General features: G+C 50.6%; 1 protein-coding gene across 6 annotated transcripts in view; it reads left to right on the top strand.

Moving 5' to 3' along the window:
• LOC144128210 (E3 ubiquitin-protein ligase RNF19A-like) overlaps positions 1-11,826 on the top strand; it is an 88,742-nt gene that overhangs the window by 48,381 nt on the left and 28,535 nt on the right. For all 6 annotated transcript variants that reach the window (XM_077661429.1, XM_077661431.1, XM_077661432.1 and 3 more), the window contains exons 2-8: positions 2,442-2,708; positions 3,092-3,495; positions 4,179-4,381; positions 5,349-5,656; positions 6,660-6,774; positions 9,471-9,831; positions 9,934-10,101. In XM_077661429.1, the coding sequence (XP_077517555.1) occupies positions 2,487-2,708; positions 3,092-3,495; positions 4,179-4,381; positions 5,349-5,656; positions 6,660-6,774; positions 9,471-9,831; positions 9,934-10,101 (1,781 nt within the window). In that variant the 5' untranslated portion in view covers positions 2,442-2,486. The remainder of the gene's footprint in view (positions 1-2,441; positions 2,709-3,091; positions 3,496-4,178; positions 4,382-5,348; positions 5,657-6,659; positions 6,775-9,470; positions 9,832-9,933; positions 10,102-11,826) is intronic.

Genomic DNA, 11,826 nt, shown 5'->3' on the forward strand with positions numbered 1-11,826 from the left:
GCTGTCACCTGGAGCGTTGTTTTTTCTTTACACCGAATACCGCGATCCCATAAACCGCGGGGGGGGGGGGGGGGGGGGGGGGGGGGGGGGGGGGGGGGGATCGACTCAACGGTTGTCGACTTAACAGTGCTTGCTGGAGCGCTAGGTGAAGAGTCGACGTCATAATGGCGTCATTCGGACACCGTGCGTGGGTCAACAGGCGCGTGCTCTTCATGAAGAGTCAGCGTCTCTCCACGCAGCGGTGTCGACGCGCGGCCGGTTATTTCTGGCCAAAGCGTGTGCCGAGTGATCGCGTGGGCGCTCCACTGGCCTACAGCGTCGCCCCGCACTCGTGGGGCGGCACGTGTGGCCGAACGAACTGCCGCGCCCCTAAATGTGTCCTGGCTCGCTAAGTTTTCTTGTTGACGTACTCTGTGGCGAGCACGCAGAGTCTAAATCGGAGAAGAGACCGCGGCATGCATTGCGTTTCGCTAGTCCGCAGTTGGAGGGAGTCGGGGAAAAGTGAGCGCAGTTTTCAGGGCCGACTCAGCCGACCATCGAGCTCTAGGGATAGATCGCACACATTGCTGTCGGTCACTTGTTCGGTCGCCGAATCGATTTTTTTTTTTTATGAACGAGGGAGCCCTCATGCACTCCGAGGCGATTTTCTCAGCAGCCGTCGTTATGCACCGAAATCGGGGTGAACGTAACGCGCGGTGCTTACGACGGAAACACCTGTTTTTAGTCTGAGGGAGAACGTGCGGAGGCGGGGTTTCGTGTCTCTGCTCTTACCTGTTGTGCGAACAGATGTTCGCAGCTGCTCCCATATAGTTCAGTGGTTCACTGTGGCGGCGGCCCTCTGCGTAAAAGGTCATTACGGCGCGAATTCGCACCTAGTGTCTTCGTTTCACCACATACTATATAGAGGCGCTGCAGGTCTTGCGAGTCATATCAAAAGTAAACTGAACTCTTTCTCTCGTGGTGATTTTTTTTGCTGGCGTCGAAGGTATTGCAAATCCGTACGCGCGAATGTGGCTCCGAAGCGCTCGCCCGTCGGCTTAGTGTGCCTGTTAAAGGAGTGTAGACTTTGAATTTAAAAAAATTTTCTCCTTTGTAATTATAAGTTAGACATTATACATACTTGAATCACCACGTGATGTTTGCCTACGATGACCACATAATTCGTAGTTTTAATTTCTTCTCTCATGCTGTTTCAGTTTCAGGAAAAGAACGACGGTAGCTGTGCCGTCAAAGGTAAGTTTAGGTCGCATCGAGACAAAAAAAAAAACAGCATAATTGCCGATAGGTCGTTTTCATTTACTACAACACTTAGACCAGCCTGCCTCAAGATCCGGAATGACTAATGACTTATCAGTGACTGTATTGCAGTCTTTTTTTATGCCTCACGTGGCCTAAACTCACCTCTGACGTCACAGCTGCCGTCGTTCGGTTGCTGAAACCGAAGCAACATGAGAAGAAATTTAGCTACGAACTATTTAGCAGCTAATAGGCAAATACCATGTAGCGATCTTTGACCTCGCAGCCCTGGTTCTCCTTTGCTTTTGACGCGATTTGTACATGTGCGAGGTATGCAGGTACTTGCTCTTCCTTCTCCGTGCGGATGTGGCGGCATTTTTCTGCACAAAATATGCGTCGCCTGCGCATCTTTTTTTTTGCATTTTGTTCGTTTGTTTCCTGTGCCGGGAAAAAAAGCTCTCGCAGGTGCAGTCTAAATGGTTTCTCTGGAGCATGTTTGGCTGAGGCAAATTAGTGGACCCTTGCTTGACGTATACCGCGTACCCATGGATATTTTTGTATTCTCCGCTTCTTGTATTCATGGTCCCTGAAAAGGAGTCGAGAATGGAATTGTCTTACTTCAGCCGTCTCAACTAGTGCCCTGTAGGACACACAAGGCACGTGCGCGGCTATACGACGTTGAAGCGTTTCGTGGTGGCTTGATCTTCAGCGGGTATCCCTTCTTTGCTATGCGATATTGGTCTGTTTCGCAGCCTAGCACAGGTTGGCCATGCTGGTATACATGCACGCGATCTAGCAGAGTGTGGATGATGAGCGTGTGTGGCTCGACAGTTTATAGTGGCTTTGGACAGCACTGCTGTGCATGGTGCTCCACTCCTTTCTCCATATCACTCCCATGTGTCATGTTTCACTCCTCTGTATACCTGCTGCATCCTTCCTGTGTCCCTGATGCTTCACTTGGGTGTATCCCTGCTGCCTTACTTTTTGTGTGTCCCTGCTGCTTGATTTTTCAGTGTGTGTGTGCTGCATCACTCTATGTTCCTACTGTATCACTGTCTCGACTGCATCGCTCCTGTTTCCCTGCTTCACTCCTCGGTGTCCTGCTTCCTTGTGCTGTGTCCTGGTTCTTGACCTCGACCGTTTCCATGCGTGCTTCATGCTAGCTTATGGCATAAGCTGATGCGGCTCTATTCTTCCCGACACAGGCACCGCCAGTAGCATCAGCAGCAGCGGTGGTCCTTGAAGGCGCTATGGCCTCGGCGGCGGCAGGGCCCCCCGGGTCTCCCGAGGGCGGTGGTGTGCTGCCTGCCCGGCGTCACCCCCTGGCCGGCGGCCGATTCTCGCTGCGACGGCTCTTGGGCTCCTCGTCGTCCTTCCTCAACCGGCGAAACTTCGGACGCTCCTGCGGCTCCCCGCACGACGCCGAGCAGGCTGTCCGGCCGCCGCAGCGCATGGCCACAGCCCAGCACAGGGTGCGTATATATGTACGGACCCGGCAATGGGTCCTGAGCTGTCGCTTGTCCTCAAGGAGGTTCAGAAAACAGAGGACACAGAAGAAACGCAAGACATACAAGTCTTCAGAGCGCACATATTTTCTCATTTCCAGCTGAAAAAGCACTTTTCAAGCATCATTTCCAGTTGGAAATGGAAGACATTCCTACTGGGGTTGGATGTTTGCTAGTGGGACATGATATCCGTTCCATTACGAAAATGGGAAATTTTTTCAACAGTGATTTTGTGTCATGCCTCTTGCGCTGTTTTATGGATGAGTTTCGATCTACGCTGCCAGTGAGTCCGAACCCACCTTTCGCACCCTCCCCAGTAGAAGAATCCCATTGACTGCGGGTCGCCGCAGGATGCGCGGAGGAACAGCGGCGGCAGCACAGCTGCTGCTGCGGCACCGGGGCGGCCAGGCGATCGCCAGGGCAGCTCGGACACCGAGTCCCTGTGGAGCTGCAGTGGCGGGGGCACGCTCGAATGCCCACTGTGCCTCCTGGAGGCACCCGTCGAGGCGTTCCCACGGCTGGCATCGTGCGCGCACCGTGCCTGTGGCGACTGCCTGCGCCAGTACCTGCGCGTGGAGATCTCTGAGAGTCGGGTGAACATCGCTTGTCCCGCCTGCTCGGAGCCCATGCACCCGAGCGACATACGCCGCCTGCTGCAGGACGAGCTCATGGTGGCCAAGTATGAGAGCTTCATGCTGCGACGCGTGCTGGTCACCGAGCCAGACGCCCGCTGGTGCCCCGCGCCAGACTGCGGGTGAGCAGAGCCTTCCTTACATCCTCGCCGTTACTGTGCACTCTCTGTGGGTGCGGAATAGTTTGTGGGACCATGCCTTTGCCTATTTGCTTTCTTCTGCCTTGTGGCATACATGGAACCTTAGCCCCCAAGGCCCTTTTTTTTTTTTCGAAAATGGTACCAAAATGGTTGTGTAGCACCAGTGGTGTCATCTGTCAGCAAACCAAAAAATGCTTTGGACTAGGTCTACACACCTTAAACCGGACATGGAGTGCCAGAGAACACACGTAAATCTGGACTCATCATGAGCCAGAAAAGATAGTCGGCTTATGACAAGCGTGGGGGAGGGGGGGGTTAGTTAGAAAAGAATCTCATTGGCTGCAGTTTTACATACTGTGGCTGCTAGTCTCAGGATAGCCTGTGAAATGTCACTGGTTGGCAAAAATTTGGTAACGAAGCTTGAGCTAATGCTTGACCCTCGAAGATCCGCACAACAGGGTGCTAAAGATGCCGTATTTTGCCATGGTAGGCGATACTACAGTTTGGCCATGAAAAACGCTCCCAATCAGTCAGGTTTGTGGGAAAAAGGCGTTTTCTGTGGCGGTCCGTGTAAGTTTCTGCTAGCCAGAGTAAGGGCCGCCCAGTGTGTCCAGTGGTGCATCCTCTTCATTGTCCTCCTCCACCCTCTGTGGGATGTTGTGCAGGTATGTAGTGATAGCGAGTGGCTGTGCCAGCTGCCCCAAGCTACGCTGTGAGCGTCCCGGCTGCAGCACGGCCTTCTGCTACCACTGCAAGCAGGAGTGGCACCCCAACCAGACGTGCGATGCCGCCCGAGCCCAGCGAGCGTCAAGGCCAACTGCCCAGCCTGGCCCACCCCTGGGATTCCCACACGACGAAAGCCTCCAGCGTGAGTGGTGTTCCGCAGCTGTTGCTTCTCGCACTGATTTTACAGCGAGAGCCATTGCTGGGAGCCCACTCTGAGTCACCGTGTAACGGAAGCCCATTGTAATTTTTGTAGAAATCTGCCAGCCAAGGCAAGAGAGAAGAATTGAAAGAAGAAGAGAGAAGTGGGAGGAAATGGAAAGACATGAAGGCTCTTGGCAAATGTCTTAATTAATCTATAGCCTATTTTATCCAGTCATTTTTTTAGTGCCGCAGTTGCCACTCAATGCGCTCTACCAATGAAGAGAGGTGGAGACTCAGCAATAATCCCCACTAACATTGGCATCTACAACACGTCCGTTATGGAGCACTGGGGGATTACAGGTGATCCTAAATGCAGGATGACTGTGGGTGATGTAGAGCACTGGGTGATTACGGAGACGGTGTGAAGGGTACCATAAAAAATGGGCGTTTGCAGTAGTTGAGATCCTGAGAATGTCACATTTTGGTCGTCTGTATTAAAGGGGAGCATTGTAACATTCAGGCCAAATGAACTGATGTGTAGGCACACAAGACTGGTTCATGGTTTTCAGTTACGAAATTCACAATCACTGATAAGTGAAGAATGCGGAATTATTTGACTATTCTACATTAATGGGACTATGGACTCGAACATTCTCTCTAATTGGCTTTCGGTACACGGTCCTCATGGCACTGTAATGACACAGTGAACAGAAAGCTTCTCCTAGTGCATTGCTCATCAAGGCTTCTGCTGCATGAGAACTAATTCGCTACTGCTGAAGGGACACACAGGGGGAATGACAAGTAATCCGCACTGTTTGCACAATGAGGGCAATGCATTTTCATTATGAACAAATAGCAAACCTGCAGTACCATGCAGTTAATTGGCCTGCACTTTCCCCGTCTTCCTTTGTGGGGAAAGCCTTTTTCCCCACTTCGGCTAGACTCGCAACTATGGGACGTGCATGCAGGGGATGATATCAAGCACTGCCCCTGCTGCAAGGTGTTCATCATCAAGATGGACGACGGTTCGTGCAACCACATGACGTGCCGCTTGTGTGGCACCGAGTTCTGCTGGCTGTGCATGAAAGAGGTGTCAGATCTACACTACCTGAGCCCCTCTGGCTGCACCTTCTGGGGCAAGAAGCCCTGGAGCCGCAAGAAGAAAATCCTCTGGCAGCTTGGCATGCTGGTGGGTGCCCCTGTGGGCATCGCCCTCATCGCAGGCATTGCCGTGCCTGCCATTGTCATCGGCATCCCCGTGTGGGTTGGCCGAAAGGTGTGTATGGATCTTTTTCTCCCCATCTGTTCATTTCCTGTTGTGGGCCATTTTTACTGCGCCCGTTGATGTCTGCAAGCGAGCGAGCAGTGAAGTACACCTAGTTGGCTGTTCTTCAGGTTTTGAGTTTGAGGGCTGTCATGTCTTATGGCAGAGCACACACTGTGATGCACATATTTTGCAAGGCTTTTGGGCTGACATCACTCTCTTAGTCATAAATGGTCATGGTGCTTTCACTTTCACACAAGAAAGTGAAAGCACACAAGAAAAATTCACCCCAAGGGATGACGATGAGATGTCGTTTTCCAAAAGGCTGCTGTTTTACGGTGTCTTATTTTGTTCTGTAAAGTCGTAAAAAATAATTGCAGGAAAATCCTGCTGTTAGGTTCTCATGTAATCTTTTTTTGGGGGGGGGGGGAATATGCCAGCCTGGAAACAAAGTAGCCAAATAAAGCAGGCAAAAAAAAAGTATAACATCGTTGTCTGGAGCGTTTTTTATTATTCATTGTAACCATGAAGTGCTTCTTGGGGAAGAGGCTTCGTGTCTTATCCAAAACGTCCTGCAATGACTCCATCTGCCTGAGCAGCTGGCACTGGAAGGAAAGAGGGAATGGGCGAAGTTGCGGCACATGTGCGCTTCTGCGGTTTTTTGCGGCACCGTTTTTTAGTCTTTACTTAGTGTGCTCAGTATCTCATGAATTGCTTTACTGCGGTTAATCTCCTGCTGCTGTGTGTCAGCGCTGTACGGATTTGGTACTCCCGAGAACAGTTGGTTCAGAATACAGCCAGAGCCTTAATAAGGAACGAGTGCAGCTTGATCAAACTGCATCATGCGTGGCTTGCCGTTGCTTGTTGCACGTTACGCTCTTCACTGCTTCGTAGGGAGCGCTGCTGCACTTGCAAGAGAAAGCTTTTTCTTCCCTGTGTATTCCGAGTGAAAGCGAGGTCCTTCTGTGTGTCTTGTCCCGTCTTGTTTCTCTCTCTTGTTCCCCCATGCTCGCAGCTCCACTCCAAGTATGACCTGCGCACAACCAGCCGCCTCAAGCGCAACTTCGTTGTCACGAGTGGTGTGGTGGCCTCTTTCCTCGTGTCGCCAATCATCGCTGGCATTGCTGTCGGTGAGTGAGGGATGGCTTAGTGGGGGCTTTGTTAGATATGTGACGTGGGTGGAGTCCGGGACTGATTGAAAATGATTGAAGGGCTGCTCTGAGAGTTTGCCCCTGGCCATCATCACATAAAAGGGAACATGCCGCTGTCATGTTTCGGTGCACCTGCCCTGGTGGCTCTGTGGCTTTGACGTTGGCTGCTAGTTCAAAGGTCATGGGATCGAGTCAGGACGTTAAGACCCACATTGTGTACGTGCGTGCATGTGCGTGCATGTGTGTGTGTGTGTGTGTGTGTGTGTGTGTGTGTGTGTGTGTGTGTGTGTGTGTGTGGGGAGAGAGAGAGAGAGAGAGATATGCAAGTTGTAGCATCAGTGTCAAAGCAGGCAACAAAGTTTAACCCCGCTTTCAATGTTAAACGGATGATACAGTGTCACTCAGATGTGACAGTATCTAAAACGAAGGACCAGTGAAAGGAACGACACATATAAGCACTTTTACGTGTTTTTCTTTTCGCTGGTCCTCAGTTTTAGTTGCAGTTTCGTTCTATCAGATACGAATAGTAAAGCTTTGCTACCGAATAAAATACAAATAATGCAGCCACAAACTTAATTGAATACGAACCAAATATTGATGGGAGCGAATCGAGAATTTTTACGGAAATCCGCTACTTGTGGGATTACAGTAAAAGCTCGTAAATTCGAACTCAGTTAATTCAAACTGACTCTCAGGTCCCGGCACAGCCCTGTGTATATCAATGGGTGAAAACTCCCGATAATTCCAACAAGTCGGCATCCGCTACGGTTAATTCGAACTAGGAGCCACTGGCTGACACCACTCCATGTAGATAGAAGTTGACCCATAGCAAGTAAAACACGCTCCAAATTCACCAGAGATGTAAAACAACAATAAAAAAAAGCAGAGTGCACGAGGCTCACAGAGCCCGCGTTCCGGTGCATGCCATAGCAAGTTTTCGCTGCCGGAGCACTCGCCCGCGCCGCTGATGCTTCTGCGCGAGCCGTTCCAGGCTTTCGTTGTGCCATCGTTGCTGGCTCACGATCACATGGTGTAAACAACTAGTATCGCAATCGGGCGATGTCTGCTTTTGTCGGTGCCGCGAGCACAAGCAACGTGGACAGCAGCGTGGAGACGTTGGAGCTCTTGAGTCATGCCGATATAATTGAGGCTGCATGCTCCGAGCAGACGTTGCAGGGCTCACGTGTGGTGAGAACAGCCGACAGCCGTCCAACGGCGGCGACGAGACTATGCCACCGCCAAGTAGTGTCGGCGCTCAGTGTTGCAGCACGCCACTTCAATGAGAACTCTGACGTTGCGCAGCAGCTTTGGGCAAGCTGCAGATGATGCTGATGGAGTCTCGGCAGAAGAAACGCAAGCAAATGCACTTCGCCGATTACTTTTAATTTTGACAACCCTTCCCCGTAAATAAACATGTTTTGGAGCATAAATAGCGTCATATATTCCAGCACTAAAGCTCGCTGCTCGCGCAAACGCATTCCAGTACTTGTTTCTGGCACATAACTGGCCAATCAGTTTATTTCATTCGCCACTCGGACTGGATGAATTTAATTCTCAGAATATGCCCGTCACAAATGTGTAGTAGCACCTAGCTCGCGATATTGAGTCTAGATGTGACTGCTTCAGGTTCTGCCCGCGCGGCGGGGCGCTATAACCACTCATTCTAGCGCCCGTTCGGTAATTTGAGCTTCACTTAATTCTAACAATTTTCCAGTCCCCTTCGAGTTCGAATTAACGAGATTTTACTATATTTATACAAACAACAAAAATCTTGCAAAAGAGAGAAGTGCTACCTTTAGCCCTGCGCTACAGTGCTATAACTTTTGGAGAGATAGGTTGAGCTGTTACGATGCAAAGCTGATCTCCACTAGGGGATACAAAACAGGGAGTCGGTTTATATGCTCTCTGCTGTGCTCCCAGCCGGACACTGCATAAAAAGAACTTGACATCCATGCCGCTCTGTGATGCGCACTCATAGGCGCGGCTGGCACTCTCTCTGGCTACAGTTTTGCATTCGCTCATATGCGGCCTCAAAATTCTGTGTGCTGCAGCGCCGACGAGAACGGGATTTTCAAAAACTAAAAACTGGTATGGATGTTAGTTATGTGGGCTACAAGCCTCTCAATAATTCCTTTTGATTAAAAGATTCATTGATTCATCATTCACTGATTCATTGATTCTTTTCTTTCTGCCTATGTACTTTTTCCTGTACCCATCATGATTGCCTAGTGGCTGTGGCATTCAGCTGCTAATTCCAAGACCACAGGATCGAATACCAATAGCGGCAGCCCCATATCGATGGAAGTGAAATGCAAAAACGGCTTAGCGCTGTGCGATGTCAGTGCACGCTACGGAATCCCAGGTGGTCTAAACTAATCCGGAGCTCTCCACTACACAACCGTCATAGCCCATGTGTCACTTTGGTACACGCTACATACTACCACCAGCCTTTTCCTGAATGAAGAGCTGTATACTACCACTCACTATGGGGTTATTCCTCTAGAAAGCCAAGGTAGGTCGGATGTTTGCATCCAAAAATTGTGTTCAGTGGATGTCACGCGATTTGGGAAGTTGTGTAGGAGAGCTCATAAAGAGGAGGCATAAATTTTCTGAGCTTTCTGCACCTTAGGCTCACAGCCTACAGCCCCACTCAATGCTCTCACGTGTCCATGCAGGCATTGGTGTTCCCATTCTTCTGGCCTACATCTATGGCGTGGTGCCAGTGTCGCTGTGTCGCTCGGGCGGCTGTGGCGTCACCACCTCGGCGTCGGGCGTCCGCATCGAATTCGATGAGGAGGGCGACGGGGTAGGCGGCGTTGGTGGGGGTGGCTCCGCGGGCGCGGCCGACGGCGCCAGCGTGGACACGGCGGGTGGCGGGGCCCCAGCCAGCATCGGCGAGGCAGCCTCCCTGGGCATGTCCGGGGGCAGCCCCAGCCTCGGCTCGCACCTAGATGCCGCCGCCGGTGCCTCCAACACTGCGATCGCAGGTCATTCGCTGACCGGAAGCATCGCCTCGGCCAGCGCACACTCGCACCGGTGAGCCTCCCCATTCTCAGAGCACCCTGATAGTTGTTGCTAGTTGAGAGGCTGGCAACAGGATGTGACATGTTAGCTTTGAATCCTGCTTGTCCTGTCTAGGCTGGAGGTTCAGGCAGAGGTGTCGTCCAACAAGCGCTTCAGCCTGAGCAGCCACAGTGAGACCGCCTCTGCCACGGTCAGCCTGAGTGAGCGCTCTGCCAACATGTCTGGCATGGCAGATGATGCAGCCAGCACCCGTGCCCTGGCGGGGTCCATCGTTGGATACAGGTGTGTCACTTCTGCTTGCCTTCCCTTAAGTTGTGGCAAAGCGTCTTTTGGGCAAAGTTAATGTGTTGACTTCTACTATAGAATTACGTCGCCTTGCTGCCAGCAGCTGATGTATTTAGTGCTGTCTGGCAGTGAAGGGTGAATGGTTTTGAATTGTAGCGATGGCATTGGCATCCATTGGTGGTGTAGGAGCTTCTTCAACTACACATAAAGCAGTCTTAAACGCATTACAAAAAATAAGTAACAGATTAAACTTACAATTACTTCATCATGTAACTAATTTCAGTGGTCAGTTACAGCCCATGAAAAGTAACTGAACAATTACATAAAAGTAGGGGTGTGCGAATATTCGAAATTTCGGATACGAATCGAATATGTTTGATATTCGATTCGTATTCGAGAAATTCATATTCGAGAATTTCCAAACATATTAAAATTCCCGAATACTCGCCAGTGATTGTATACTGCACGCAGACTTTCATAAATTCGACCCTGGCAAAAGCCCAGTATGTGGGCAAATTAGCTGATCGAGTAAAAAATTCTAGGAAAAGAATACAGAGGTCCTATTCCCTTCCTTCTCCGTCGTTTATCACGCGGACCGATCGCATTCCGACGCCGTTAGGCTTGACCTCATGCGAAATTCCGCCAGTGGGCTTTCCCACATATCACACGTGCTGCGAACAAGATGGCCGACGACGTGATTCGAACAATCGCAACGCGAAATCGCGCCTTTTTTTTTAATCCTTCCGTAATACGTTACGTATTTACGTTACGTTACGTCGCCTTCATAACTCTCCGAGCGTGACCTCCGCCGTCCCGTTTCGTAAACTACGCTATGCGGGAAAGCCTACTTGCGGAACTTCGCGGGAGCCTCCTGGAGGGGCGTGTTGAGTTGTCACGATAGGGCAAGTGATCCTGTAAACGTTCCGCCTATTGCGTGGTGCATTGTAACGCGCGCCTCTTTAGTGGGCATAACGGCAGGCGTGACAACGATCGGAAGGCCCTTGTCGCTAGGTCAAAAAAATAGCCTGGCCGCGTAGTTTCGGTTTCCAAGCTTCGCCGCTGCCCCCTGCGGCAACTGCAACTGTCAGCCCGCGCATTCGCCAGCAGTCCAATCCTAGCTCCGCGCGGCTTTCGGACTCCTACTGGCGCATCTCAGGTGCTTTCTTTTTACTTTTTAGAAAGTCTCGCTGTTCTGGCGTCAGTGTGTGTTCCCCAGCCCCTTGCTTGCATTTGTGTTCTTCCAGCACTCCAAAACGTGCGGCTCGTCGCAGGCTTACAGGTGTTAGCGCGATAGAGCTGCCTCATAAGGCCCTACTGCACTTCGTATTTTTGGCAGGTTTTTTCTTTTTTTTTTCGGAGTGGTGCGGGGAATTTTATAAACAGAGGCCTTCGGCTGGACCGGTCATTTCTTCCGGTCCCTTGGAACTCCAAATGAATAAGGTTTTACTAGTCACCATGTTATTTTTTGTTGCCAGTCTTTTCATTTTATGGATTTTGTTTTGCATGACCTCTTAGAGTTTGGTACTCTGATGCTGTCTAATCAAGTATTATACAGTTCTGTGCACATCATGTTTTTTTTATATGGTACTGAGGCTGTCTAGTTTTGTTTATTTTAGTTGCAAAGACCATGCACTATTTTGAAAAGAATAAGGGCAACAACATTTGCTTGTTTATCATTTTCTGAATTTTTTTTGTACTGAACACATATTCGATTCATATTCA

Source organism: Amblyomma americanum, chromosome 4, assembly GCF_052857255.1.
Source record: "Amblyomma americanum isolate KBUSLIRL-KWMA chromosome 4, ASM5285725v1, whole genome shotgun sequence".
Classification (NCBI taxonomy): Eukaryota; Metazoa; Arthropoda; class Arachnida; order Ixodida; family Ixodidae; genus Amblyomma; species Amblyomma americanum.